At 40.6% G+C, this 23,742-nt stretch overlaps 1 protein-coding gene across 1 annotated transcript in view; it reads right to left on the bottom strand.

Annotated features, from left to right (window-relative positions):
* asap2a (ArfGAP with SH3 domain, ankyrin repeat and PH domain 2a) overlaps positions 1 to 23,742 on the bottom strand; it is a 125,927-nt gene that overhangs the window by 20,923 nt on the left and 81,262 nt on the right. Inside the window, exons 10-18 of the mRNA XM_078399241.1 lie at positions 21,394 to 21,497; positions 20,661 to 20,730; positions 20,109 to 20,196; positions 18,434 to 18,482; positions 11,428 to 11,594; positions 10,044 to 10,177; positions 6,082 to 6,176; positions 4,251 to 4,440; positions 167 to 252 (exon numbers count right to left, since the gene is read on the bottom strand). Of these exons, the coding sequence (XP_078255367.1) occupies positions 167 to 252; positions 4,251 to 4,440; positions 6,082 to 6,176; positions 10,044 to 10,177; positions 11,428 to 11,594; positions 18,434 to 18,482; positions 20,109 to 20,196; positions 20,661 to 20,730; positions 21,394 to 21,497 (983 nt within the window). The remainder of the gene's footprint in view (positions 1 to 166; positions 253 to 4,250; positions 4,441 to 6,081; positions 6,177 to 10,043; positions 10,178 to 11,427; positions 11,595 to 18,433; positions 18,483 to 20,108; positions 20,197 to 20,660; positions 20,731 to 21,393; positions 21,498 to 23,742) is intronic.

The raw sequence follows: 23,742 nt of genomic DNA, 5'->3' as shown, positions 1-23,742 counted from the left end.
CAAGACAACACAGCAGAGTAGTGACAGAAATGGCAGATATGCAAGTTGGAGCACAAATTTTCTGCAGAGTAGCGACCCACGGCTTCTGCAGTTAATTATCCACATCACCTTTACTTGCTTGCGAAGAAGCAGGCTTTGGTTTTAATGTTTATGAAAAAATGCTTACCTATTCTGCACTAAAAAATCAACTACATGAAGTGATGTCCTGTCCACTAATCTTACAGCAAGATGTAGTGCTGTTTCTCCTTGTTCCTAGAATATGTTGAAAAGAAAACAATGAGCAACTGGCTTTTAAATATACATGAAAATCCATTGTGCTTTGGAGAATTCACAGAATCATAGAAATGTCACAACACAGGAGGTGGCCAATTAGCCCACTGAGTCTGTCAGTTCTTGTGTGCTATCCCTTTCCCCTTGCTCTTTCCATACAGTTTTGCAAATTACTTTCACTTAAGTATATATTCAAAGTCCTATTGACTGTTTCTTCCACCCTTTAGACAGCAAATTCCAGCTTCTGATCACTACCAGCATAAAGAAACGTGTCCTAATCCTTTTATTCACAAAATGCTGGAGTAACTCAGCAGGTCAGGCAGCATCTCGGGAGAGAAGGAATGGGTGACGTTTCGGGTCGAGACCCTTCTTCAGACTGATGTCGGGGGTGGGACAAAGGAAGGATATAGGTGGAGACAGGAAGATAGAGGGAGCTCTGGGAAGGAGGAGGGGAAGGGAGGGACAGAGGAGCTATCTGAAGTTGGAGAAGTCGACGTTCATACCACCGGGCTGCAAACTGCCCAGGCGAAATATAAGGTGCTGCTCCTCCAATTTCCGGCGGGCCTCACTATGGCACTGGAGGAGGCCCATGACAGAGAGGTCAGACTGGGAATGGGAGGGGGAGTTAAAGTGCTGGGCCACCGGGAGATCAGTTGCGTTAATGCGGACCGAGCGCAGGTGTTCAGCGAAGCGATCGCCGAGCCTGTGCTTGGTTTCGCCGATATTGATCAGTTGACATCTAGAGCAGCGGATGCAATAGATGAGGTTGGAGGAGGTGCAGGTGAACCTCTGTCTCACCTGGAAAGAATGTTTGGGTCCTTTGATGGAGTTGAGGGGGGAGGTAAAGGGACAGGTGTTGCATCTCGTGCGGTTGCAAGGGAAAGTGCCCGGGGTTAGGGTGGTTTGGGTAGGAAGGGACGAATGGACCAGGGAGTTGCGGAGGGAACGGTCTCTGCGGAACGCAGAGAGGGGAAGGGATGGGAAGATATGGCCAGTGGTGGGGTCCTGTTGTAGGTGACGGAAATGTTGGTGGATGATATGTTGGATCCGCTGGCTGGTGGGGTGGAAGGTGAGAACGAGGGGGATCCTGTCCTTGTTGCGAGTGGGGGGATGGGGAGCAAGAGCGGAGCTGCGGGATGTAGAAGAGACCCTAGTGAGAGCCTCATCTATAATGGAGGAGGGGAAGCCCCGTTTTCTGAAAAACGAGGACATCTCGGAAGCCCTCGTCTGAAACACCTCATCCCGGGCGCAGATGCGGCGTAGACGGAGGAATTGGGAGTAGGGGATAGACTTTTTGCAGGGGACCGGGTGGGAAGAAGTGTAGTCCAGATAGCTGTGCGAGTCGGTGGGCTTGTAATAAATGTCCGTCACTAGTTTTTCTCCTGTGATGGAGATGGTGAGGTCCAGAAACAGGAGGGAGATGTCAGAGATAGTCCAGGTATATTTAAGGGCAGGATGGAAATTGGAGGTGAAGTGTATAAAGTCAGTGAGTTCTGCATGGGTGCAAGAGGTAGCACCAATGCAGTCGTCGATGTAGCGGAGGTAGAGTTCGGGGATGGGGCCAGTGTACGTCTGGAACAGGGATTGTTCGACGTACCCGACAAAGAGGCAGGCGTAGCTAGGGCCCATGCGAGTGCCCATAGCTACGCCTCTGGTTTGGAGGAAGTGGGAGGAGTCAAAGGAGAAGTTGTTGAGGGTAAGAACCAGCTCTGCTAGGCGGAGGAGTGTGTTGGTCGATGGGGATTGGCTGGTTCTACGGTCGAGGAAGATGTGTCCTAATTGTGTCCTAATCCTTCCTGTATTTATAGCCCATCAACTTTAACTTGTGCCCCCTGTTCTTCCAGCATTTTGTGTCTATCTTAAGTGTAAAACCAGCATCTGCAGTTTCTTCCTACACATATTGTCCCTGTTCTTCCTTCTATTCACCTTTTCAAAGCCCATCATGGCTGATCACAGTCAATAATATCTCTCAACCTTCTTCGCTCCAAGGAGAACCCTAACTTCTCTAATCTAGCCTTGTGGCTAAATTTTCTCATCTTGTAAACCAATCATAAGTTTCGAACTCCACCTCCGCTACATTGACGGCTGCATTGGTGCTACCTCTTGTCCCCTTGCAGAACTCACTGACTTCATGTATTTCACCACTAATTTCCACCCTGCTCTTAAATATACTTGGATCATCTCCGACATCTCCCTACCGTTTCTGGATCTCACCATCTCCATCACAGGAGACGGACTAGTGACCGACATCTACTACAAACCTACTGACTCCCACAGCTATCTAGACTACACTTCTTCCCACCCTGTCTCCTGTAAAAAAAATGTTCCCCTACTCCCAACTCCACCATCTACGCTGCATCTGCGCCCAGGATGAGGTGTTTCACACTGGGGCATCAGAGATGTCCTCGTTCTTTAGGAAACGGGGCTTCCCCTCTTCCATTATAGATGAAGCTCTCACTAGGGCCTCCTCTACATCCCGCAGCTCCGCTCTTGCTCCTCCTCTCCCCATTCGTAACAAGGATAGAGTCCCTCTTGTCCTCACCTTCCACCCCATCAGCCAGCGTATACAACAAATTATCCTCCAACATTTCAATCACCTCCAACGGGATCCCACTACTGGCCACATCTTTCCATCTCCTCCCCCTTCTGTGTTCCGCAGAGACCATTCCCTCCGTAACTCCCTGGCCCACTTGTCCCTTCCCACCCAAACCACCCCCTCCCTAGGTACTTTCCCCTGCAACCGCAGGAGATGCAACACCTGTCCCTTTATCTTCCCCCTCGGCTCCATCCAAGGACCCAAACAGTCTTTCCAGGTGAGGCAGAAGTTCACCTGCACCTTCTCCAACTTCATCTATCCGCTGATCCAGATGTCAACTTCTCGACATCGACGAGACCAAACGCAGGCTCGGCGATCGTTTCGCTCAACACCTTCGCTCAGTCCGTCTTAACCAACCTGATCTCCCGGTGGCTCAGCACTTCAACTCCCCCTCCCACTCAGTCTGACCTTTCTGTCATGGGCCTCCTCCATTGTCATAGTGAGGCCCACCGCAAATTGGTGGAACATCACCTCATATGTCGCTTAGGCAGCTTACACCCCAGCGTATGAACAATGATTTCTCTAACTTTAGATAGCTCCTCTGTCCCTCTCTTTCCCCTCCCCATTTCTCCCAGTCTTCCTGTCTCCAATTACATCCTTTCTTTGTCCCGCCCCCTCCCCTGACATCAGTCTGAAGGGTCTCGACCCGAAATGTCACCCATTCCTTCTCTACTGAGATGCTGCCTGGGCCGCTGAGTTACTCCAGCATTTTGTGATACCTTTGATATGTACCAGCATATGCCGTTATTTTCCTACATGTTCATGTGATAGGAGCAGAATTAGGCCATTCGGCGCATCAAGTCTACTCCACCATTCAATCATGGCTGATCTATCTCTCCCTCCTAACAACATTCTCTTGCCTTCTCCCCACAAAAATCACATCAATCAATTCTACAGTCTCTAGACATACATGCAATAAAATGTGTGACAATCGGAATCAGATGCAATACTCCAGTTAAGACCCAATCAATGCCCGATATACACTCTAAAACCACCACCGCTGTTGTGCTCCAAGCCTTTATTTATAAAGGTCTGAATCCTACTGGTTCCATGCATCTCTTCCTCAACTTGCCTCACCATTCTCAAATATTTATTCATATCCCATTTTTTCTCAAATATCTTTTAAAGCCCAGCCATTCATTTCTTATTCTAATTTCTTATTCAATCTGCAACTAGTCAATGCTCCACGGGTCTCAATTTTCCTGCCCAATATTTTATGAATGCCTTTTGGAAATCCACACATGAAATCTATGAATTCCCTTCAGCATTAACTCATAATAAATTACACATTTTCTTTAAACCATTTCAAACATGCATTCACATTAGCATATTCTCTTTTATACTGGAGTGATTTATAATGCTTTGTGCCACAATTAAATCTTACATGTCCATTCGCCAAAGGTATTGGGTCAGTGAGATCGACACCATCAGCATACACCTGAATTAGTGCAAAAATGTCTCTTGACTTGATTGCATCACACAAACAGCTAAGTTTGGCAGCATTATCAGTGGACCTTTTCCGTGAATACTTCCGTTCTATGTATTTGGCAGTAATGTAGTCCTTTCGGGCAACCCTGTCGGAAGAATAAATTTTCTATGAATAACCCTAATTTGATATCAATGACAAGAGGTAGAAGACTACTTATTCAAAACTGAATGATGCTTTAATAAAAAATAACTGGACTCCTTATTTGTGCAAATGTCGATCTTTAAATAAAATAACCGCATTTGCTGTAGTAAATCTCCATTAACCGGGAGTTTAGTGATGCATCACTCCCTCAGTCTTGTACAAGAGTGTTGATTTGAACCTGCTTATCGGCTATGGAATACATTAAGGTACTGCTCACAACATATTAATAATAACAAATGTCTGGTAAGCATGCAGGTACAGCAGGCAGTGAAGAAAGCAAATGGAATATTGGCCTTCATTGCGAGAGGATGAGAGTTTACGAGCAAGGAGGTCCTACTGCAGTTGTACAGGGCCTTGGTGAGACCGCACCTGGAGTATTGGTCTCCTAATTTGAGCAAGGACATTATTGCTATTGAGGGAGTGCAGCGTAGGTTCATCAGGTTAATTCCCAGGATGGCGGGACTGACATATAATGAAAGAATGGGTCGACTGGGCTTGTATTCACTGGAATTTAGAAGGATGAGAGGAGCTCTTATAGAAACATATTAAATTCTTAAAGGATTAGACAGGCTATTTGCAGGAAAAATGTTCCCGATGTTGGGGGAGTCCAGAACCAGGGGTCACAGTTTAAGAATAAGGGATAGGCCATTTAGGACTGAGATGAGGAAAAACATTTTCACCCAGAGAGTTGTGAATCTGTGGAATTCTCTGCCACAGAAGGCAGTGGAGGCCAATTCACTAGATGTTTTCAAGAAAGTTAGATTTAGCTCTTCGGGCTAAAGGAGTCAAGGGATATGGGGGAAAAGCTGGACGGGGTACTGATTTTAGATGATCAGCCATGATCATATTGAATGGCGGTGCTGGCTCGAAGGGTCGATTGGCTACTCCTGCACCCATTTTTTTTTCTATGACTCCTTTACCAGAAACAACAATAACTTCATTTTAAATTTAGCTGGGATAGTATGAGGTAAAGTCTGTCTTGCCCTGTCCATACCACTGTCATGCGTAAGTAGCTACACTGAATGAAAATATATTTTATTATTTTATATTTTAGAATGAGGGGGACCTCATTGAAACATACAGAATAGTGAAAGGCTTGAATAGAGGGGATGTGGAGACAATGTTTCCACTAGTGGGAGAGCCTAGGGCTAGAGGTCATAGTCTCAGAATTAAAGGTCTTTCTTTTAGGAAGGAGATGAGGAGGAATTTCTTTAGTCAGAGGGTGGTGAATCTGTGGAATTCTTTGACACAGAAGGCTGTGGAGGCAAAGTCAATGGATATATTTAAGCAGTAGATAGAATCTTGATTAGTACGGGTGTCAGAGATCATGGAGAGAAGGCAGGGTTAGGAGGGAGAGATAGATCAGCCATGATTGAATGGTGAAGTAGACGATGGGCCGAATGGCCTCATTCTACTCCAATCACATGATTTTCACGACAATATCAGTATATTTTAATAACAACACAAAAAAGGATATTTTTTTTTAAACACTCTCACATTTAAATTGACAGAGCTTTAAAATTCAGAAGATTCATACTTGCTGTGTCTCTTTCCACGATGAACAGGAAACCAAATGTGTACTTACATGTCACTGTTTGGATTAGGTTTGACTGTTCCATCTAATGACAAACCAGCTTCCATGATCTCATTAAATGCTGCATTCCCAATGTTCTTAGCTAGCTGTCAAAAATAACAATATTCAATTAGCCTAACATATTCAGCTAGTCAATTATTTAAATTAAAACTGCCAAGAAAGTTAAGAAATTATTTTGGCCGCCATCAACATCCACCAACGACCATCAAGCACATATTTCTACGCTAACCCTATCTTAACCCTTTATATTCTCCGCTAATTCCCATCAAATACTACTCCCCCTCCCCCTCCCCTCACAAATCCCACCATTTACCTACACACTCGAGTCAATTTACATAGCCAATTAACCTACTAACCCATTTGGTTTTGTGATGTGGGAGGAAACCAGAGCATCTAGAGGAAACCCACATGGAGAACATGTAAAGTTTACACAGAAAGGTAAAAGTTAGAATTAAATCTGAGTTAGTGGTGCCATGAGGTAGCGGTTACACTCGCTGTGCCATTGTGTCACCCATCAGCAAAATCCTAAAATGGTAAAAGAATTTAAGAGAATGATTACTGTCATTTTGTACTACCTTCCCATGAGTACTATGGTTTGATTTTTCAATAACTACACGCTCCAGGACAGCAACAAAATCTCCAAGAAAATTTTCAGATTTGCACTCTGGGTTGTTGACATGGAAAAATTGTAAAACTCGTCCTTAATCAACTCATCAGTCTCCTCAGTTTGTCCTCAAGTTATCACAAGAGTTACACAAGGCTAATGCCTTCATTATAACCAAAGGGGATCAGGTTCATGGTGATGCTTCAGACAAAGGAAATTCAACATTCTAAATTGATCGTGCCCGTCGGAAACCAGCACCACTGCGTCGCTAATGTTTTCAACTATTTTAATTTAATTAATTTTTAAAAATTGACCCCACCCACCGGTCCTTGGGCAATAACATTCCTATCATTTACAGAATTATTGTTTTGGAACAATTTTTTTTAAAGAAAATATTTGTGACAAAACAAGTCTTCCTTATTGTTATGTGTAAGAAGGAACTGCAGATGCTGGTTTAACCCTAACCAGTCTGAAGAACGGTCTCGACCCAAAACAACACCCATTCGTTCACACCAGAGATGCTACCTGTCCCACTGAGTTACTCCAGCTTTTTGTGTCTATCTTCCTTATTTTTTATGATGGCCTTACCAGTTTTATAATACATTATCTTAATTTAATTTAAGTGCTTTGCCATTCGTATGATTTCTAACCCTCTTCCAGAATTACATCATGAACGTTTATATACAGTGCCCGCCATAATGTTTGGGACAAAGACCCATCATTTATTTATTTGCCTCTGTACGCCGCAATTTGAGATTTGTAATAGAAAAAAATCACATGTGGTTAAAGTGCACATTGTCAGATTTAAATAAAGGCCATTTTTATACATTTTGGTTTCACCATGTACAAAAATTACAGCAGTGTTTATGCATAGTCCCCCCATTTTAGTGCACCACAATGTTTGGGACACAGCAATGTCATGTCAATGAAAGTAGTCATGTTTAGTATTTTGTTGCATACCCTTTGCATGCAATGACTGCTTGAAGTCTGCGATTCGTGGACATCACCTGTTGCTGGGTGTCTTCTCTGGTGATGCTCTGCCAGGCCTGTATTGCAGCCATCTTTAGCTTATGCTTGCTTTGGGGGCTAGTCCCCTTCAGTTTTCTCTTCAACATATAAAAGACATGCTCAATTGGGTTCAGATCGGGTGATTGACTTGGCCACTCAAGAATTGCCCATTTTTAGCTTTGAAAAACTTCCTTTGTTGCTTTAGCAGTATGTTCCAGAATGGCGGCGCTGCCATAGCAGCTGCGGCTTACCTGCGGTCCATTTGTCTTTGTGTTTTTGTTGTTTTTTTGTCTTAATTGTAGTTGTGATGTCGTGTTTTTGTGTTTGTGTACTATGTGTGTATGTGGGGGGGAGGGGGGAACTGTAAAATTGTAAATAGGTGTCCCTTCCGAACGGAGACCCGACCTTTGTTTTCTGGGTGGTGTCTCCGTTCCTGCTGCGGCCTACCATCGGCCCAATTCCTAGAGCTGGCGCCTTCCAGGGCTCCGGTTCGCAGAGCCCGCGGATCGGACTTACCATCAGCGGAGCCGGCCGTCCTCGGAGGCTGCGGGAGCGGCTGCGACTCGCCTTAGGCTCGGGCTGCGTGGATGCCGACATCGGGAGCTCCGGCAGCGGATCGCGGGGCTTGGGGCGCGGACATTTCACCGTCCGGCGCGGCCTAAGATAGACCGCGGGATATTTCTCTGCTGGGCGGGGGCTTCAATGTCGGGAGCCACGACCGCCCCGACGTGCAGCAACAGCGGCAGCAGCAGCGTGTTCGCCCGCCCCGGATCGGACTTATCATCAGCGGAGCCGGCCGTCTTCGGAGGCTGCGGGAGCGGCTGGGACTCGCCTTGGGCTCGGCCCGCTGCGGACCGTCCGGCGCGGCCTGCAACCACAACAACCTGACTGCGGGAGAGGACAGCAGGAGATGGGAAAGACATTGTGGCCTTCCATTACAGTGAGGAGAGGACTGGAGGAGACTCACTGTGATGGATGTTTCTTTGATGGATGTTTCTTTTTTTGTGTGTTTTTGGGGTTGTGTAATTTTAATGCCTATTTAATGCTTTTATTGTTGGACTGTGGGTTACTGAATTTCGTCCAATATTGGATGACAAATAAAGCTATCTTGAATCTTGAATCTTGAATGTTTGGGATCATTGTCTTGCTGTAGAATGAACCACCGGCCAATGAGTTTTGACGGATTTGTTTGAACTTGAGCAGATAGGATGTGACAGACACTTCAGAATTTATTATGCTACCACCATCAGCAGTTGTATCATCAATGAAGATAAGTGAGCCAGTACCTTCAGCAGCCATACATGCCCAGGCCAAAATACCCCCACCACTGTGTTTCACAGATGAGGTGGTATGCTTTGGATCTTGGGCAGTTCCTTCTCTCCTCCATACCATGCTCTTGCCATCACTCTGATATAAGTTAATCTTCGTGTCATCTGTCCACAAGACCTTTCTCCAGGACTGTGGTTGCTCTTTTAAGTACTTCTTGGCAAACTGTAACCTGGTCATCCTATTTTTGCAGCTAACCAGTGGTTTGCATCTTGCAGTGTAGCCTCTGTATTTCTGTTCATGAAGTCTTCTGCGGACAGTGGTCATTGACAAATCCACTCCTGACTCCTGAAGAGTGTTTCTGATCTGTTGGACAGGTGTTTGAGGATTTATCTTTATTACAGATAATTCTTCTGTCATCATCTGTGGAGATCATTCTTGGCCTGCCAGTCCCTTTGCAATTAGTAAGCTCACCAGTGCTCACTTTCTTCTTAATGATGTTACAAACAGTTGATTTTGGTAAGCCCAAGGTTTGGCTGATGTCTCTAACAGTTTTATTCTTGTTTTTCAAACTCGTATTGGCTTCTTTGACTTTCATTGGCATAACTTTGGTCCTCATGTTGATAAACAGCAATAAAAGTTTCCAAAGGTGATGAAAAGACTGGAGGAAAGACTAGGTGCTGAGAGCTCTCTTATACCTGCATTAAGGAGGCATTTAAACACACCTGAGCAATTACAAACCTGTGAAGCCAAACATTATGGTGCCCTGAAATGGGGGGACTATATATAAACACTGCTGTAATTTCTACATGGTGAAACCAAAATGGCCTTTATTAAAATCTGACAATGTGCACTTTAACCACATTTGATTTTTTTTCTATTACAAATCTCAAATTGTGGAGTACAGAGGCAAATAAATAAATGATGGGTCTTTGTCCCGAGCATTATGGAGGGCACTGTAATGTCACCAACATGCAAGAAGTGCAGGGCAACAACTTTTACTAACAACACATTGTAATTTTTGTAGAAATTTCATTTGAATTCAAAATGAAATTCTTAACTAAAAGGGACTTACCAAGAGTTCAGATGTTCCTAATACATCTAACGTAAGGGATTGTATTCTGGAATAATGAACTCCCAGCTCTCTGTGAATCCCAGAGCACTCAATGCACGTTAGAATTCCCAAATTAGTAGACAGCCATGTTGGATCTACAAAATAAAATGTAACAATCAAGCTAAAAATAGAGCATTATTATTTAGATTTTCAGCAGCCGCATGCAATAAATTTGTAATATTTAACATACTTCATATACCAGCCATTGTTGGTTCATTGACATTGTTGGTTCAAAATGGGTAACTTTAAACCAGTGAGCAAAAAGTGACCCTGAAGATGAGAAATAAGGGGTGCACACGCTGGGTATTATTTGAAATAGATGTTAGAGATTGTTTTGCGATTTTCAGTTCTCCGATCTGATTAACATTATCTCCTTAAATAAATTAATTATTGTGCATTGTACTGTGCCTCTATAGTTTGATAGTATAAGAAAATAACTGCAGATGCTGGTACAAATCGATTTATTCACAAAATGCTGGAGTAACTCAGCAGGTCAGGCAGCATCTCGGGAGAGGAGGAATGGGTGACGTTTCGGGTCGAGACCCTTCTTCAGACTGAAGAAGGGTCTCGACCCGAAACGTCACCCATTCCTCCTCTCCCGAGATGCTGCCTGACCTGCTGAGTTACTCCAGCATTTTGTGAATTAATCACTTTAATTACAACCTTAAAACAGTGCCACATTCAGAGCCCAAAATCCAGGTAGTTCTACTGTAACTTATAGTTTCCACAACGTGAATTGAATATTACACGATCGATAAATTGAAGATAATGCCATTGATGAAATAATTAAAACACCATTTAGTTATAATAGGCCCTAAATGATTATAGTGTAATTTCAATCCCGAACTAGAGAATAATTTAAAAGTTACTTTGGGAACTGGCAAGCAGCAAAAAAAATCTGTCTTGGGGCGAAAAAAATGTTTCCATGTAACCTCACTGCAGTAAACTGACACCATTGCAATTTAAGAACATAATAGCTACTTTCACCACAAGAGGCCATAGAAAATGACATGCCATCGTTTCTATTGAAACTTGTACAATACTTTTCTACTAAACAATGTAACATTCAGCGTTTAGTATTTTTAGCTTGTGATAACAAAAAATAAACTTAGTTATTAAAAAGAACTTTACTTTTAATAATGCTGTGGGGAAAGATAACTTTGTTATTGCTGGTCTGAAACTCTCTAGCCCCCAACCCCTTTTCCCCCCATTGATAAATAGGTTTTAAAACAGAATATAGCAGTGTAGATGTACATAAAATAAGGTAGATTAGAATGAAAAGTAAAATCAAATCATGGTAATCAATGACATTCCCTTTTAACATTAAATTGTCAATGCAAAGTACCTGGTGCTCTGCAGTCACAGCAAACGTCATTTCCCGTCATCCGTTGCACCTCCACAATAATTGACTTTGTTAACTCCTGGACAATGTTATTTTCTCCTGTGTTATGGTCTCCCTTAAAAGCATTGTTCAAAGCCTCTTCTTTACTGTTCTGCAAAACGGACATCCAACTATAGAATAGAAATGAAGATGCAAAGCATGCATTTGAAAAAACTGCTTCCTAGAAAAACGGCTAAATTATTGAATCTCAAGCACAAGTTTGACGATGTTAATTATTTTTTTTAAGCTGTTTGTAATTCTCACCATTCAAATGGCTAAAATATAACATACATCATGCATCCTCTGGTATTTGGAGTATACAGTATAATATTGTTTTGTTGAGCAAATGTTCTTTTAAAGCCTCAGCAAGCGTTTCCATAATAAGAAGAGTTGATGAGCACAATAAAGTTGCGTGATTATTAGACAAATAAGCAAATGATTTGACATATCATTTATAAAAAGGCTAGTTTTACTCTCCAGTATATGAATAGCAATTTGGAGGAACAAATGGTGTAACATCCACATTGCAACATTGTTATCGACAACATCTGTGAAAATCTAGCGATTAACCAAATCTAATCATTTTTATTAATTTTATTTGAATAAGATTAACCAAAATTTAACAATTAATCCAGCCACTCATGTAAAAGCATGACTTGCGTTTGGTTTAAACGACTGCAATTCATAGTTAATGCCATTGACAAAACTATTTTTTTGACATTTTCTTTGATTAAGATTTATGATTTCTGTTTCAAGGTGAGTACATTTGTTTCTCAGTCCATTCTAAGTATTGATTATGATCTTTCAATCCTATTATAATGTCAACAAACCACCAATTAATCTCCCCTTTCCAGATGATATCAGGTTTCCAAATAGATATTCACTTTCACATTACATTAAGGCGAAAAAGAATTGAAGGACTTGCAGATAGAATCTGACAAAGGAATATTGGAAATGCGTTGTTGCAGCTTATCAGCATGATCAGTTAAGCCATAGTTCCTGTTTCTACTGCAACTTCCATTTAATCTTGGCTCACTAACTAATCTCTACCCAGACCTGGTTATCTAGGATCTTATTGCATCTTTAATCTGCAATTTCCCGATATGTGAAAGCTCTTTCTTCCAAGATTGCGTCTTTTGTACATCTGATTTAAAATGGAATCTTCTGTGCAAAAGTGTAATAACACAAATCACATGCATGATTGCTAGTGAGAAGGTAAAGAAATTATTTGTTGTAATTGCTTCATACTATTGTGAAAATATGCAGTGTTAAATTTTCCAGAACTTTGATAATATTCTGTTCTTTGACTCAGCAAACATGTGATTCCTTTTCCCTCCATTAAATATATCTGTTCACTGGCTTAGTGGAAAGTAACCTTTGTGGTCACTGCAATTTAGGAAGGATGAAATGCCCTTGGAGAGGATGTAGAAACAATGCACTGGAATGGATCCAGAGATGAAGGACTTAAGTCATTGAAAAAGCTGTGGCTGCTATTATTAGAAGGCTGATGCAAAGAACGGTGGTTTAGTGCTGAAGTAGTAATCTAGAGCCAAATCTTAATGATACAGAAGCACAAATTCAAAGACAGTGAATTAAACAAAATTCTACAACTTGTAATGATGCCCAAAAAACTTCTGGAATAGACAATAGACAATAGACAATAGGTGCAGGAGTAGGCCATTCAGCCCTTGTTTGTTTGTTTGTTTGTTTGTTTGTTTGTTGTTCCTGAACTACAGCCAAAACGGTGCACGATAGCGCAACAATTTTAGGCCCACCGTACTCAGCGTGGTCCCTTTGGTGCTAATGGAAGACGTTTAATTGAAATTGGTTATATTTTTAAAGTTATTCACATTTTAAAGTTTAAATCTATCTCCTAGGGAGGGAGGGGGGGAGGAGGAGGGAGGATAAGGGGGGTTGATGGAGATGGAGTGGGGGGAGGGGGAGATGGGGAGGAGGGGAGATGGGGAGGAGGGGAGATGGGGAGGAGGGGAGATGGGGAGGAGGGGAGATGGGGAGGAGGGGAGATGGGGAGGAGGGGAGATGGGGAGGAGGGGAGATGGAGAGGAGGGGAGATGGGGAGGAGGGGAGATGGGGAGGAGGGGAGATGGGGAGGAGGGGAGATGGGGAGCGGGGGAGATGGGGAGCGGGGGAGATGGGGAGGGGGGAGGGGGGAGGAGAGGGTCCTGCATCAATGCAGGAGGTTTGGGCCCAACGGTTCCACTTGGTCTAGTGTGGTTATAAAAATAATCTGGTTCACTCGTCCTTGACAGTCATGTGGCATCATATCAAATGTGTGTAAAGAACCTGCTACAGATCATCATCTTGTGAGTTGTTCCCTTGGTGATTAATCAATACTGTTCATGTTGAATATCACTGGGAAGAACTGAACAAAGACAAAGATTATGCTCTGTGAAGCACCACTGTTGACAGGGCTGGATACCTGATGGGAGAAGCAACACATGGAAAGATCCTGCAGATTCTCACTAATTCACCAGCTGGAGATGCAATGGTCCACAAAATGAACATCACAGGAGTAACCACCTCATTCTGTGGCAATGATGTATATCCTATACCCTCGATGTTATTTGCTAACACCACAGATTTTGACCACATTTACTAGCTCAAACCAGGCATCCAAATGGAGACATGGGCCATTAATCAGCAGCAGAATTCCATGCTAAGAGTAACAGCAGGCATATCTAAATACAAGGTGCTCATGTGGTGAAGCTGCAATATAAAGCTAAAAAGCATATTAACAAGCAGAAGCAGTGTGTGATGGACAGATCTAGGAAATTCCTCAGTCCAACAATCAAATTAAAACTCCACAGCCCTGCCACATCCACTCCTGTGGTTTGAAAATGACACATCTTAGAATATGGCTACTCCAATATCTCAGTGACAGTAGAACCTAGCACAAAGCAAGTCATTTGCAATCATATAAAGTCAGATGTGTCACTTTTGTGATCCATATAGACTTCCTCCTAGAGAAGCCAGATACAGAAAATTATATTAATTCACTTGATATCAAGGGACAGCTGAGTTGTCTGGTCCTTTAAACATCCAAAGTGCAGAGCTGAAGAGGTTTACTTTAGATCCACACCTGCCGTTAGCAGTGCAACAACAGCACTGGCAGTAAACCAGTCAAGCAGATAATCAACCAGGTAGATCATATCCACTCAAATAGGACGTCTAAACAAGCCAATTACCAACCCAGTGTCCTCTCGATCATCACTAAAGGGGTGAAAAGTGTAATTAACAGCATTTTTAACTGACACTTACTCAATAACAATCATCTTACCAGTGCTTTGTTAACATTCTGCTCAATTACACAACTTTTTTTTACAGCGTTTGTCCAAACATGGACAGAATTCCAGAGGGAGTGAAAGTGACCACCGTTGGCATCAAGACAGCATCTGACTAAATATTGTATCTTTGAAGTCAATGGAAATTTAAGGGACAAAGACTGTGCATTGAGGTGACACAATGTCTAGCACAAAACAAAGATGACTTTTCTCAAACACGCATTTCTGAAAGCAGTGACTCAGGCCTAATCAAATTTAATTGCTTCATTAATGAAGCCTTTCTTCCATCAAAAGATCAGAAGTCTGGATGTTCACTAGTAACTCCAGATTACTCCTTGCTAAATGCCACAGACTGCTGGTAAATGCCAGTTGTTCCAAATAGAGTGTATAATTATTTTGTATCATGACTAGCTCAGGACCTCCCTGTACCTGGTGTCTAACACGACATCTCAAACCTGTTGACAGATTCGCATTTGTTAGTTCACAAGGCTCAGACGACCATTGGATCCTGAGCCAAGTCAGTCCTGGCACAGGGTCTGAGACTTCACAGACTTCAATGACCATTGTACGGCTGCAGATTGACCCAGGCCTAACTATATTTAACCAATTCATCAATGGCTATTCACTTCCTCCTAGACCCAAGAGACTGTGCCAATGTTCAAACCATGCTGCTGCAGTTCACGATGCTTTGGGACGGCATGAAAGACTATTCAAGAACTGGCAAGGTGGTTGTGAACAGCAAATCCAGAACGTTTGCACCAGACCCACAAGATTTACCCAATGAAGTTAATGATTCTCTGGTTGCACTACACTCATTAATATTCTGATAACCTAATAAATGGCAAATGAGTTTTGCTGCAGGCAAGTTTCAGATTGTGATGTCTCAAACGTGGGAATTTTTTTTGACATTTGATGGAATTGCCATTAACAGATTCCCCATTCTGAACACGTTGGGATCGCAAATGTGCCAGCCACATAAATTCCAAGAGTAGGTCAGAAGATGTGCATCCTGTTGCAAGTGGCTCATCTCTTCCCCAAGTCAATTCACTATCTACAAAGCACAAGTCAAAAGTGCAACTGAATATTATCCATTTGCCTGGTTTAATCAGCTTCATAAACATTCAAGACGCTCAACACCATTTTAGACAAACGGCCATTGATTGGAAAACTGCTCCCTCTTTACACCCGTAGTGTGGGTGCACCACCTACAAGATGACCTGCAACAACTCATTAAATTTTCATCGACTACATCTCCCAAACCCACCATCTCCAACACCAAGAAGAACAAGAGCGTGCAGGAGTATTACCACCCTAACATACTTTGTCACACACAATAAATAGCCAATCCTACATCACTGATGAGATAAAATACAGGAACTTTTAACCGTTTGTACTATGGGAAGATTTCACTATGCACATTGTCAATAATGCACACACCCCATGAATAATTTTTTTTTTTTTAAACTCACATCCAAAAGAAGTTCCTAACATATGAATATTAAATAATGAGAATTCAATTTAATATACTACGGTCACTGTCTTTGCATCAATGATTTAAGTTATATTTCCCATTAGTTTTCATAGCAATTTAGGCAGCCATGCACAAAAATAAAAAATAGTATTTTAATTGAACAGTATTGTGTTACTAAAGCATAACTGTTTTCTAACTTAGAGATGTTATGCGACCCAAAACCTAAAATCTAAGCAAATGTGTTGTCTTTAAAAATTCCTCAGACTGTTAGGTAGTTGATGAAGACATAATCACACCGTCTTTATTATTCATGAAGGATATAGTCAGAGACTTCCCATGGACAAGAAAAAAAAATCATAGATATTTCTGAAGTCGTTTGATGACGACACAAAAGGCTGCAATGGCGATCAATGGTCAACGCCTTCATAGATACAAGAGCTTTTTTGTAGATTTCAACTTTTGAGCTTCTGCTTGCAAGTTTCAGCTTGTCAAAATGAGTTCCATATCCTTTTGAGTTACCTCAGGGAGGAGACTGACTAGTTTCTGATTCTCGCACCACCACAACAGCTGATAGGCAGTAGCGAGTACTGAAGTAGCCAAAAGGAAAGCTGTCAGCACAACGTTTCTCACTCCTGATGCCAACTCTGGCAGCAAGCCTACTTATGTTCGCCCAGTGGTCCCGACCCCAGATCCAAGTGTATGCCTGGCTCACACTCTGAATCCCAGCTCCTGCAGCAATTATCAACGTAGATGTTACTTTAATTTATCTATTAAAAATCATGCCTTGAAAACCCGAAATATCACCCAATCTTTATCTCCTCAGATGCTGCTTGACCCGTTGAGTTACTCCAGCACTTTGCGTCTATCTTTGGTATATACCAGCAGCTGCAGTTCCTTTCTACACACTGAATTCTTCCTGCACTTTGTTTTTTTTACTGCACTCTGCAGTCTCCTGTGTCTCCAATAAAAACACACAGCCCAGGTTCCTGACCACAGCTCCAACCCGTAGTGTCTATTGATATTTCATTAGTTGTCAGCACAAGATATCATATGCAATCCAGCTCATGGTAAACAGGATTTCCTGGACAACAAAGGAGAGACCTCTAGAGGAAAGTGGAATGTTAACAACAATGCTAGTAAAATACATCCGACTATGCAAGTACATGTGGCTACAGATAGTGAGTTTGCGGTTAACAAATACATTATAGGTCGTCATACAATTTCTACTTATCAATATCTCATCAATATTTCTTCCCATATTCACATTGATCATATGTGCCATCTTGAGGCAAAAACATTCATCTTGCTCATAAAGGGAAAAGGTCATCCATTAAAATGAATGCAAGTCAATCCTGAAAACCACAAATAACAGTCTCTCCACTTTTGATACTAGGCCGATCTAACACAAACATAAGTTTGAATATGTCAGTTAATGTGTAGGACCATCCATTTAGCTTCATTCAAATCTACCCCATTGTGGACATTGGACTTTTTCAATGAAGCTGATGTGCTACAGTGTCGAGAACTATATTCTGCTATCTTTTGCTCCATGTCTATTGTACTTGGGGCGGCACAGCAGTAGATTTGGTGCCTTACAGCGCCAGAGACCCGGATTCAATCCCAACTATGGGTGCTGTCTGTACAGAGTTTGTACATTACCCTATCCCCATGGGATTTCTCCAGGTGTTCCGGTTTCCTCCCACATTCAAAATATATGCAGCTTTGCCGGTTAATTGAGTTATGTAAATTGCCCCTAGTATGTAGGTTGTGAAATTAGGATAGCAAACAACTACTGTAAGGGTGATCGGTGGTCAGCACAGAGCCAGAGGGCTTGTTTCCACACTGTATCTCTAAAAATAAATTAAAATTGAGCTTGACTTGATTATATTTTTGTATGTGTACATGATCCGTTTGGAGAGCAATCAAGACAAAGCTTTTTGCGGTATCTCGCTACAGGTGATAATAATAATAAACCTAAATCTTTTGCAAGATTTTACACATTTTAAAATTTAATTAGTAATTCACAACTTGACGACATAATAAGCTTTAAATTCTTTATCACCATCGTACTGATCCCAAAGGAATACTAACTCATGAAAGACAATTTACAAAATAGAAATAATTCTTTGCTACAAAAAGATGATGATGAACAATTCTTCAACTGTTAAGTGTTTTCATTAGTATTTGTAAAACTTACACTTGGCATTCCTGTTCATCGTCCACTTGAAAATGATATGTTCTATCATCTAAACAAGAAGATGCACCATCATTTTAGTACTCCAACCATTGGAAATCAGAAAAGCTACTTTCATACACTGATCTGAGTTTTGAAAGACAGACTCTGTGATATTAGCATAAAATACTAAAAGAATTTTGACTTTCTTTAAAATATCTTGTTAACTTTACAAAGTCACAAAATTAACTTTGTAAAATCTTTCCAAAATATCTTCCTAATAACTTTCTACAAAAACTTCCATTACAATCATTATTAATCGATACAGCAAGATATAAATCAGCTACAAAACCGCATGAGAAATCCAATGAAGTTTAACCAAGGGAAGTATGTGGTGTTGAACTTTGGTGAGAAGTCACCAAAAGGTATCACCATAAGGGGAAAGGTATCAGTTAATTCAGGATCAACTGTGCTAATGTACAAAGGGATCTTGGAGTCCAAGTCCATTAGTTCCTGAAAGTGGTAACACAATAGATAGAGTGGTAAAGGTGGCATATGGCATGCATGCCCTCATCAGACATGGCATTGTGTATAAGAGTCAGGAAATTATATTGCAGCTTTATAAAGCTTTGGTTCGGCTGAATTTGGAATATTGTGCGGTTTTGATCGTCTCTTTCAGGAAGGATGTTGAGGTTTTAGAAAGAGTGCAGAAGAATGCTGCTTGGATAAGAGGATATCCAGACAGCATTCTTCTGGATATTAGCTAGAGGTTGGACAAACTTGGAATGTTTTCTCTGGAGCATCACAGATTGAGGGCAGCCTTAATAGAAGTATCTAAAACTATGAGAGAAATGGATAGGAAATACAGTCACTTGAGGACATATATAGGATAGCCAAAGACTAGAGGGCATAGCTTTGTCAGTGGGGAAAGTTTAAAAGAGATGTGCAGGCCGTTTTTTTGTTGTTGTTGCAGAACGAGTGATGTGTGCCTGGCATGGTCTGCCAAGGGTAGTGATGGAAGCAGATACAATAGTGGCGTTTTAGTTGTTTTGAGATAGGCACATGCATATGCAGGCAATGGCGGCATCTGGATCATGTGCAGGCAGAGGAGGTTAACTTGTCATTATGATTGGCACAGACCATGGGCCGAAGGGGCTGTTGCTGTGTTGTTCCGATCTATGCTTTGTTTTCTTTGGTGCGCCAAAGGCTTATAGGGAAGTCTGATAGAAGTTTCTAAATTGAGGTGAGACATAGATAGGGTAGACAATCAGTATCTTTTTCCCAGGGTGGAAATGTGAAATACTCGAGGACATAACTTTGAGATGAGAGGGGGAAGAATGTAAAGGAAGCGTGCGGGGAAGTTTTTTTGCTCAGTGGTAGATGCCTGTAAGGTGCTGCAAGGGGTAGTGGTAGAAACAGATACGATTGTGGAATTTAAGACTCTTTCAGATTGGGACATGCATATGGAGGGAATGGAGGAATATGGCAGAAAAGTTGATCGGTTTTAATAAGGAAAATCCTATTATTTTCAAGTTTCAATTAAATTTATAACACGTTTTGCATATTTATATTTTAATATTTTGTACTATCTATAGTTTTGCACATCTGTGAACCTAAATTAACCATCCACAGAAGTGATTAGGCCCTTGCCGTTTTCGTTTAAGCAATTAAGCGCTTTTTAAAATATCCAGAAACATACGTGATATTAGATCAAAACATTTTCTCTCTTCAGGATTTGCTTTCACTTGACATGTAAGTAGATTGAGTTTTGCTGGTGGTCTATTAACCTATAAGAAAATCAAAAATGATTGAAAACATTTAGACAAAACTTTGGTAACACTAGCACATCTACTGTACAGTAGTATCCACCACTCAGAACAGAAAATGACAGCATTTTATTATACAATATATATACAATCAAATTAATTCCATTACTGCATACCACTCAATATTACTATCCATAGTTTCAATACAGAGTAAAAGAAGGCAAAGTATAAAACCAAACTTTCAACCAAGCTATCAGAGAGCATTTTGAATAGTACGTATTTTTTTGATAGCTAACCTTACAGTACTTGGCAAGACGGTTGAAATTCATTCCTTTAGGCTGCTAAATTACAAGTCTGAAATCTGCTCCTTTTAAAAGAGAACAGTTCGCTTTTTTAAGAAACATCTGCACTGAATAGAAAAATAGCTGATTTCGAAGAAAATCTCCATTTTCAATGGAATAAAATACAACTTTTTGTAAACTTACGGTTCCATGTGAAATTGTCAGATAACCATTTTTCACTGTACACTTCCTTTTCTGCCACACTTTCCTAAGTCTGGAAAAAATACATTAACATTAAATGTGCACATAAAGTAGTTTGTCACATTATCTCTACTTCTCAGAAACATTACTTGTTTTAATTTGGGAATAATTATCCAATTGGGAGTAATTCTGTTTTTGGACCTCCAAATTTGATGTCTTTACAATAAACTTCCAATGCTATTGATATTTGTATAGAACTCTGATAATCCAGCATGCCTGGGGCTTTTTTGCTACCCAGATTTGCAGATTTTCCTGACTATGCTATGAATACCTCAACACTTCTTTAATTCACTCTTTTTAGAGATTCCACATTAGATAATAAATCTTCCAAGTGAACGAGGTAAATTGAAAGGAAACGTGGGAACCAGGACTCCTGTGATTGGTAAGGGGGCATGGGAACCAAAGCCCCAGTGAGTGGAAAGGGAGCACGGCAAATATCACCTGGTGGGCAAGATTTCAAACCATCAGGATTTCCAAATAGCGGTTAGCAAATTATTGGAGTATTACGGTACTGATATATTTAGTCTTGTTGTTTAAAGACAAACACTTGGTTCTTCATTACTCCCTCACTATTTATGTACTTCTCCACTCACTGCCCCCTCTTTGTTTCTCTGCTGCTTTGAGAGAAGTTCCTAACATTGACAGTTATTCTTGAATGAAAATAAAATTCACTTACCCATCACTTTTTTTATACAAAGCACCGCATTTTTCTGTTCCATGTTCTTTGTTTCCCTGAGGTTGATGCAAGCTGTACATCATGCTCTGACGAACTTGGGAATCCTAAATGGAGTAATAATTTTATACATCTTAGGACTCAATTTAATCAAGAAGAATAGCAGAATGGTAAAACGTTCTCCCTCAATTCACTCTGTTCACTCAATTTATGCTGACTAACTTGATGCGTTTCTGGTATTTTTTCATTACTGTTAGTATGATATTCTATTAACCATCAGTACTCATTTATCTCAATAACCGTCTACATAATTTAAAATTGGTTAAATATTAGTTGAACCATGCAGAACGACTTGTAGATTTTCTGCTAATATTGGGGATATTGTGCCACTTGAATTTATCTACTCCAGTAGACTGAAGTGTATTTATAAGACTGTCTTTACAGCAGGAAGGAAACAAGTGCAGATCCATATGAATATTACTTAATCTGCAAAAGATGACTGCATGTATTATGGTCTGTAGCAAAGATTAGAGGTCAAAAGTATCATGAAACGTCTTACAGGAAGAGCAAGTACTCCAATTGCATGCATTAGCTTTTTTTTTTACGTTCCTTGTTCAGAAGTCATGCTGGGAAAGATGACACCATGCTCTTTTTTAAAGAAACGACTGCAATTTTTTATGCATGGCCATCCCTAAGCAACTGATTTTCAATAATATAGTACTTCCAAACTTACGGTTATAATCTATGCAATCTTTATTGTAATTGATTCTTGATATCCCCATTAGTCGAGTAGAAATAACAAATGTATTTTAACTTCTTAATATTTCAGACATACATACAAGCTAAGACTTGCCGATTTTGAATAAGGGTAATTTGCTTGTGGACTCAAAAGATGAAATCCCTAGCTGCACTTACAGTGAAAAAAAACCCCGCTTAACAGCTGGAATTTGCTTTGTAAATTCATGCAAAACTGGTCAGAAATTAACTTGCTATTTGAGGGCTAACTTTCCTCTGTGTCCTCAATACCGTATTATTTTCAATGCCCTAATCATGCAATTTAAAATACTAAAACACTAAAATACAACCTTTAACAAATTAACACAGTTTACTTTGTGTCAATAAATAAATGTAAATTTGTTACTATTAAAAAGGCAAATAATCTTATTCAAATGAAGTTTAAATACGAAGAATGCTCTCTGATTAAATTTAATCAGCAGACTTTAAGTAGACAATATTTAACAACCAGACAAAATACAAGAATAACTTACTCTCCTAGACTTTGATCACAAAGGTATTTGCATTTTGGAAGGAAGCAAAATGTATCCTTTAGTTGCAAGAAATTTTTAACAAATCACATTTAGCAGTTACCATATATTATTGATCATATATATTAACAGCAGAATGAAATTAGTTATTCTCTATTATCTGATAAACCACTTTATACAAACATTTGTACTAACATTAGGAACTCTTCGACATTGGTATGTTTTCACATTAACAATGCAACTCATTTTTCTCAAACGTTATTTGATCTTGAAAGTGCTGTGTGTTCAAGTGGATTTCAGTAATTTGAGCAATGGAAGAGGAGTAGGCTGCTCGGTCCATATATATGGTCCGTCATTCAATCAAATCACAGTTTATCTGTTGCTCGACTCCATTTAATACAATTTGTAAACAAAATCAAATTTGCCACATTTTACACCCTTGCCTTAATTCAATTAATCTTTACTCAAAAAGGTACACCGATCTATCTTGAAGAATTTAATTGAACTAAAAGGGTATTGAAATATAGAGATTAAATTACCAAAATGTACAAGAAATGAGAGGATTATAATCAGCTAAACAGAGGTACAAGGGGATTATCGTACAAGCGTTTAAAATTCTGAACTTTTTGGGATTCCAAGTCAGAACATTTCTACATTTTGGCAATGAATGAATGAGTCATCAATGGCTTCATCAAATACTTTGAGCATGCGCAAACATAAATGCCATTGGTATACTACAGCTTGATTGCTGAGCTTTAAATTACTTCTGCAGTGAAGCTGCTTTAGGCTTAACAATTTCCCATTAAGTTTGAAGATAGCTCCATGATCATGGGAAGTTTATTTGGAGCTGAGGTGCTCAGGTGCAACATTACAGTGAGAGAATAAAAAGCAGTGTTGAGCAAGTGTTGTAGCTTTGTTTGACACCAATCTTTACCAAGATTGGTTCTGTTATGGGTGGCACACTGGAGCAGCAGTAGAGTTGCTGCCTTACAGCGCCAGAGACCACGGTTTGATCATGACTACTGGTGCTGTCTGTATGAAGTTTGTATGTTCTCCCCATGACCTGCGTCTGTTTTCTCCGGGAGCT

Source organism: Rhinoraja longicauda, chromosome 5 (genome assembly GCF_053455715.1).
Source record: "Rhinoraja longicauda isolate Sanriku21f chromosome 5, sRhiLon1.1, whole genome shotgun sequence".
Classification (NCBI taxonomy): domain Eukaryota; kingdom Metazoa; phylum Chordata; class Chondrichthyes; order Rajiformes; family Arhynchobatidae; genus Rhinoraja; species Rhinoraja longicauda.
This window is presented reverse-complemented; position numbering and strand designations above follow the sequence as displayed.